Below are 7,500 nucleotides of genomic sequence, written 5' to 3'. Positions count from 1 at the left end.
TAGCATTTACCTGGTGCCCGATAGTCCGCCAGCGGCAAGGTGAACATGCCATATTTACAAGAGAGCGTTGAACTACCCTTGACAGCCCAGCCATTGAGTACATCAACGCCGGAATATAATTTCCCGGGCGAAGGCCAAGCGCTCTGGGAACCGGAAATTCATAAAAAAAAAGAAAAAGGAAGAAACTTGATTCTGACCAGACCTTCTTCCTTCCTTCCGCAGCGAGGCAGGGACGAGCGCAACGGTGACCTCCATAGGGATGGGTCACAGCGAGAGCTACGGGGGCGGGGGAACAGGTGGCGGTGGAGGAGGAGGTGGAGGGGGAGGAGGAGGAGGAGGGGGTAGTGTGTCCGAAGTCTGTGTGGTGCGGCCTACCCTCAACGTTGCTCAGCGCTGCCAGAATTATCACTTTGATTCTGGCCATTCACCTGGTGAGTTTCCTGCGTCGCTTTCTGTTCGTTTGTCTAGTTTTCCCTGTTTGTCCTTTGTTTCATATTTATTTGTTTATGCTTGCTTTTGTATCTGTTGTGACGTTAGTTTATTATATGAGCTCACCAATTTCTCATCACTGTGTCTGCAGACTGCAGAATGTATAATTGCGGTGTAAATTGTCACTTCATACATTAAGTCGTTCGTACAAGAAAGCTCATAAAAAATGTAACGTAGGATATTTGACTTTATAGCATTGCCTGGAAAAGGTAACCAGATCGAACATCCCTTCCTTCCATTCCTGGAATTTGATTTATAAACGCGAAAGCATAATCGGAATCCGTGCCTGTAACACTAATCTAATGACCTCGGTCTGAGCAGGGCTGCGGGAGAGCATCCAGGCGAAGGCGGCGGAAACATGCAGCTTCTCATGCGGTTGCCTGTCATCAGCCATCACCGCCCGCCTGCCCATCCTGTCATGGCTGCCGGCATACAAGCTGAAGGAGTCTCTCCTTGGCGACATCATTGCCGGCGTCACTGTTGCAATCATGCATATTCCCCAAGGTGAGATTTGTATAGTAGTGAAAGTTGAACTTTGATCGAATAATCCACTTTTTCCTGGTAATACATCTCATAAAATTCCACAAATCGATCATAACCGAAAAAAGAATAACGTACAGCAATAAATCAAAGTTATGAAATTACCGAAAACAACCATATCCCACCCCCACCCCCCCAAAAAAAAAAAAAATAAATAAAGGTTCCCACCCATTATTTTCCTCCACTGAACTTAACCCACAGCCACTCAGCCTCCATGTCCCCCACACAGGAATGGCTTACGCGCTGCTCGCCAACCTCCCGCCCATCAACGGCATCTACATGGCCTTCTTCCCCGTGCTGATCTACGCCTTCCTGGGCACCTCTCGACACTGCTCCATGGGTGGGTGTCGCGTGGCACTACCTGTTAGGATACTCGGGGGGAGGGAGGGAGGGATAGATGGAAGGATAGATGGAAGGATAGATGGAAGGAGGGAGAGTGGGTGGGGGGAGGTGGATGGATAGATGGGAGGGAAAGGAAGGGGGGAGGGAGGGAGGGAGGGAGAGAGCGAGGGAGGGAGAGAGGGAGAGGAAGAGAGAGGGAGAGAGGAAGAGAGGGGGAGAGAGAGAGAGAGAGAGAGAGAGAGAGAGAGAGAGAGAGAGAGAGAGAGAGAGAGAGAGAGAGAGAGAGAGAGAGAGGAGAGAGAGAGAGAGAGAGAGAGAGAGAAAGAGAGAAAGAGAGAAGAGAGAAAGAAGGAAAGAGAAAGAGAAAGAGAGAGAGAGAGAGAGAGAGAGAGAGAGAGAGAGAGAGAGAGAGAGAGAGAGAGAGAGAGAGAGAGATGGGAGGGAGAGGAAGAAAAAGAAAAAGCAAATGCAAAAAAATGATAGGGAAATGGAATGAAGAGAATAGGGAAAAAACAGAAAAAAAGGATAAGAAACAAGAACAAACAAATATAAAGAGGAGAAAACGAAGGCAGCGGAAAGAAAGGGCGAGACAAGAGAAGAAAGAGATGAATGAAGATGAAGAAAAAAAAAGGCAGAAAATGAAATAGACTTTTAATCCCACATCTACAGGTACCTTCGCTGTTGTCTGCCTGATGACCGGGAAAGTCGTCACAGACCTATCCGCTCCTGAAGAAGGTGACATGGAAGGAGATATGGCAAGCAATTCCACAATGCCGGACCCGTCCTATTCACCGACTCAAGTAGCCGCTATGGTGTCCTTTATGGTTGGGATCTGGGAGGTGAGTGAAGCATTAATTGTTTGAAGGAACAATATTCCTCGTAAGGATTTCAGAGTGAATGAAATCGCCTGGTTTGGTGAGAGGGAGTTTTGTCGTGTTAGTTCGATTTCATGACAATCAAAGCGGGGTGGAAATTTTTTATCATCACTCAAATTGAATTACATATCGAAGTAATTGTTTTGTTTATTTTTGTTTATGGAGAAACTGTTTTTTTTGTAAAAGCAGTTTTTTTTTTGTAAATATTATATAAGCATATATATATATATATATATATATATATATATATATATATATATATATATATATATATATATACATAGATACATGTGTATATATACGTGTCTATATATATATATATATATATATATATATATATATATATATATATATATACATAGATACATGTGTATATATACATGTGTATATATACATGTGTATATATACATGTGTATATATACATGTATATATATATATATATATATATATATATATATATATATATATATACATATATACACACACACACACACACACACATACACATACACATACACATACACATACACATACATGCATAGACATACACATGCACATGCACATGCACATGCACATGCACATGCACATGCACATGCACATGCACATATACATATACATACACATACACATACACATGCACATACACATACACATACACATACACATACACATACACATACACATACACATACACATACACATACACATACACATACACATGCACATACACATGCACATACAAACACACACACACACACACACACACACACACACACACACACACACACACACACACACACACACACACACACACACACACACACACACACACACACACACACACACACACTTGTGTTTGTTTGTTTGTTTGTACATATGTTTAGTTCGTGTGTACGAATATGTATAGGTATGTATGGAAGGATTTTTTGCGTGAATTGTCAAATTGCTACCACACCATAATTGTATTTTTGCCCTTACACAGTTTTAAAGACAGATTATTTATTATAGAGTATATTGAAATCATGATTCTTTTTATTGTGACAGTATAAGATTTATGTGAAAGAATGCAAAGCAAAGAGATGTATATTAAATTACAACTTTTCCTCCTGTTACTGTGAATTTTCTACATTGCAGAATTGATGTATATGTCTTTTTAGTCTCTATTTTAACATTTCCTTTTTTTCCACATTCCTCATAGCTCGTCATGGGGTTGCTGCAGCTTGGGTCACTCAGTGTGTTCCTCTCCGATATGCTGGTGTCTGGATTTACAACTGGAGCTGCCATTCATGTGTTAACCTCGCAGGTCAAGTACCTCTTCGGGCTTCACATCCAGCGGTACAGTGGACCATTAAAGATTATTTATGTAAGTTGCGTGGTTTAGTTTAGTTTTTCTTGTTTTAATGAGATGATGATATTAGTATGAAGTTTTGTAGTTTTGTTTTATTTCATTTTTGTCTGTTATATTGTGTAGTTCTTGTGTAGGACGGAAAGTGGTCTCCTGAGCAAGAAATATGATTATGTGAAGCACATGGCTTCAAAGGATAGTGCTGCAATTTCAGGTGAAGATATGCCAAAGAAAAAAATGGAATTATATAGTGATGAAGCTTGATATATACATATTAACATCTCCCAACATATTTTCAGACCTATCGTGATATCATCCAGCAGTTACTGAAGTCTAACCCAGCAGCTATGGTCGCTTCCATGATTACAATTGGTGCTTTAACATTTAACAATGAAGTAATTAAGGTAAGAGATATTTTCTTTCAATATGTATGAGTTATGTTGATTATTGCTTGAACTATAAGAAGTCAATGAGAATAATTATTCCATGTTCTACTTAAATAGCAAATTGAAGAACAATATGGCTAAGTGTAATTTTCTTGCATGTCTATGATTTACATTCTTTCCATCTCTAGTATTATTCTCAATGTGTTTTGATGACTATGGGTATTTTAACTCAAATTTAGTCAGTAGTACTGTTAATAAAGAAGTGGAATTACTCTTCCAAAACAGCCAAAATTGCGAGAGAAGACAAAAATTCCCATCCCCATTGAACTTATAGCAGTTATTCTCGGAACGGCCGCCTCTTACTTTGGAGAGCTGAATGAAAACTATGGCATTCGCATCGTAGGAGAAATTCCAACCGGGTAAGTTGATATTGAAATACCAGTATTTTGTATATATTTCATCTTGTATGTTTTTCTTTTTTATGGGATTTAAAAACAACTTCAAGTCTAGATAGGTTGAGATTGTGGTGATTATAACTTGAGATTGTGGGATTATAATCCAAATATTGATATTTTTTTCAGACTGCCTCAACCAGAGGCCCCACCATTTGAGCTTCTGCCAAAAGTGGTTGTTGATGCTTTTATTATCACAATTGTAGCATATACAATATCTTTCTCCATGGCAAAGATATTTGCCAAGAAGCATAATTATGAAGTTGATGCAGCTCAAGAATTATATTCACAGGTAATTATATATATGAAACTTTGTGTTTTAGACACAGGTAGGCCAGTAGAGATAGACTTACAAAGAGTTACCTAATTGTTATCTCATTAGACTAAGATTAATGATACTCAGTTAAACTTTCTTGAAAGTGAATGCAATAGAGATCAGTCTAAATAAAACAACTCAGAATTTTTTTTGTAAGAGTTTGTGATAACTGGGAAAAAGAAAACAACGCTCAAAGATCCTCCTAACAAATTTGCAACTGAATATCCCTCTCTCTGTCAACAGTCAGCAAGTAATGTATTTGGATCCTTCTTCGGATGTGCTCCCATTGCTGCTTCTCTCTCGCGGTCACTGATTCAGGAAGCAGTTGGGGGTGTCACTCAAATCACCTCACTCATCTCATGTACTCTTCTGTTGCTCGTCCTTCTGTTTGTGGGTCCAGTTTTTGAAAAACTTCCAAATGTAAGTTCTTTCTTCAAATATAAAAGATATGATATCCATCTATGCTGAATGTGTATATTTATTTATGTATTTTTTTTACTGAAATGTTATTCCTTTTTATCTTCTCCCTGTACAGTGTGTTCTGTCATCGATCATTGTCGTGGCTCTGAAGGGAATGTTCCTGCAAGTGAATGACCTGAAGAGGGTGTGGGCCATCTCACGCGCTGATGCTTCCATATGGATTGCAGCTTTCCTTGCTGTTGTTGTTATTGATATAGATTATGGGCTGATGGTTGGAGTCCTGATGTCACTGATAGTTTTGCTTCTCAGAGGACAAAAACCTAGCACAGCCATTCTTGGTTCCATCCCTAACACAGACATTTACTTGGATATTAAGAAGTACTCCTCAGTAAGTTATGAAATTGCTTATGTGATTTTTTTTTTTTTTTTTTACTTGGGATTGATGATAGTTGCAGATAATTATTTAAATTGATTCTTGAACATATTTTTCAGATAACTGTTTAATTAAAAAAGAACATTTGACATCAAAATAAGAGATATACTTTGATATGTTTATTAATTTCTTATGTTGTATTACAGGCTGTGGAAATACCTTCACTTTGCATCTTCCAGTTTAATGGGCCACTTCACTTTGCAAACAGTGAATATTTTAGGACTCAGATATTCACCATGACTGGCCTGGACCCTAATGTAATTGTTAGCACCAAGAAAGCTCTTGAGAAGAAACTGTCAAAATCTAACCTTTCCATCAATACTAGCAAGGTAATATGATGTTAAGGTAACCTAGTTTTTAGACTTTGATTAGAAGCACCACATTATTTAGTTTTCCATTCAGCCATTCATAACCACAAAGAGCTAATGTGTATAATATGTGAAAATATCTAGTATTTTGCTAACACGCTTATTTCTGTGTTGTGGTGGATTTTATAAAAGGCTAATTTAAGTTCAAAACATGTTATTAGAATTTGTTTTTTCTTTATTTTATAGAAAAAACTAAAAAGAGACATTAGATAATTGAACAGCTATGTAAGAGATGATTACTGTTAAATATTCTGAATATTTATGGCAAAATTAAAAAGGAGTATTTTAGACAGTCAGACCTGTAATGGTTTAATGATGTAAAGTGCATTACATACATCATTTTCATTTGTTTATGTAGTCTAAGTGATGTGTTAAAGTTCTAAATAAAACCATAAATTTGATTTAAACAGGAAAATGGGGTACATGAGAGCGCAGAAAAGATCCCCGAGAATTCGGAAGAGAAACCCAAGGAAAGCCTCGGTGAAAAGCAACTAAATGGTGCTGCAAAGTTCATCAAGGGAAGGTTCAGCAACAAGAAGAATAAGCATGTGGTGCTCTCCTTACCTGTGAGTTCTCTTTTTCCGTTCATTGATCTGTGCATAGTGTGGAAAAAGGAAAATTAGACTGATTTTTTTTTTTTTTTTTTCCATAAAAAAACATAGGATAGAAAAGTATGTTTGAAGTGTTTTGCTTTATATGATGAGGAAGGGGTGTTAATGTTTTTTATTATATTTATTTTTTTTCTTCTATAAGACCTTCATATAATGATATACGTGTAATTGGTATAAATGTTTAATTTCAGGTTGTTAAGTGGTTAGTACTAGACATGAGTAAAATGATCTACTTGGATTCTACTGGTGGAAAACTCATAGCACAACTCCGAAAAGAATATAACGAGGCAGGCATTGTACTCATTCTCGCTTCAGTTTCAGGTAAGGAAGGCATTTTTCATTTGTATTGATTTATATGAAGTACAAATCTTTCTCTTGATATTCAACTGTTGATGGGAGTGGTGACATTGATCTAATTACCTTATTGACTTGGCTCATATTACAATTCACACATTTGCTTTACAGAAAGTGTATTGGATAGCCTAGAGAAGTGTGGTACTCTGAAAACAATTGCGACTGAACAAATTTTCCACTCTGTCCACGATGCAGTTACTGTCTTAACAACAGTAGATCAGTCAACTGTTTCTGGCAGCAACTGCACCAAGCTCTGAACAATTTTATGACTGAACCTCATGCATTTGTTGTTATTACATTTTTTTATGCAATGGTAAAAAAACATTGGAAGGTAAGCTCTCACAACAGCTATTGGTGATAAAGTAAAATCTGGTGCAGAGTATCTATATATTTATTTAATCAAGAGGACAAGAAAGATTATGGAAAGAAAATTAACAGAGCATTAAACGCTGATTTAAAGCATTAAGGCAGGTGTGTTCTTTGATATGTGCAAGTGTTTTATTCAGAGAAAATGTATGCTGTTGCATACATAATAGCTCAAATGGTATATAGTTTACTAACAATCATCT

At 37.5% G+C, this 7,500-nt stretch overlaps 1 protein-coding gene across 3 annotated transcripts in view; it reads left to right on the top strand.

Annotated features, from left to right (window-relative positions):
* The window catches only part of LOC122246383 (prestin), an 84,747-nt gene that overhangs the window by 76,214 nt on the left and 1,033 nt on the right, over window positions 1-7,500 (top strand). For all 3 annotated transcript variants that reach the window (XM_086555736.1, XM_086555738.1, XM_086555737.1), the window contains 14 exons: window positions 223-431; window positions 811-993; window positions 1,259-1,369; window positions 2,041-2,210; window positions 3,445-3,609; window positions 3,891-3,995; window positions 4,263-4,396; window positions 4,559-4,721; window positions 4,989-5,165; window positions 5,281-5,553; window positions 5,745-5,927; window positions 6,377-6,532; window positions 6,769-6,898; window positions 7,043-7,500. The exon at window positions 7,043-7,500 is cut by the window's right edge and continues 1,033 nt beyond it. In XM_086555736.1, coding sequence (XP_086411862.1) covers window positions 223-431; window positions 811-993; window positions 1,259-1,369; window positions 2,041-2,210; window positions 3,445-3,609; window positions 3,891-3,995; window positions 4,263-4,396; window positions 4,559-4,721; window positions 4,989-5,165; window positions 5,281-5,553; window positions 5,745-5,927; window positions 6,377-6,532; window positions 6,769-6,898; window positions 7,043-7,188 — 2,305 coding nt within the window. In that variant the 3' untranslated portion in view covers window positions 7,189-7,500. The remainder of the gene's footprint in view (window positions 1-222; window positions 432-810; window positions 994-1,258; window positions 1,370-2,040; window positions 2,211-3,444; window positions 3,610-3,890; window positions 3,996-4,262; window positions 4,397-4,558; window positions 4,722-4,988; window positions 5,166-5,280; window positions 5,554-5,744; window positions 5,928-6,376; window positions 6,533-6,768; window positions 6,899-7,042) is intronic.

Source organism: Penaeus japonicus, unplaced genomic scaffold (genome assembly GCF_977035675.1).
Source record: "Penaeus japonicus unplaced genomic scaffold, GWHDUDI00000001_assembly GWHDUDI00000031, whole genome shotgun sequence".
In the NCBI taxonomy this organism is placed as follows: Eukaryota; Metazoa; Arthropoda; class Malacostraca; order Decapoda; family Penaeidae; genus Penaeus; species Penaeus japonicus.
The sequence above is the reverse complement of the archived record's forward strand: the minus strand, read 5'-3'. Positions and strand labels throughout refer to the sequence as shown.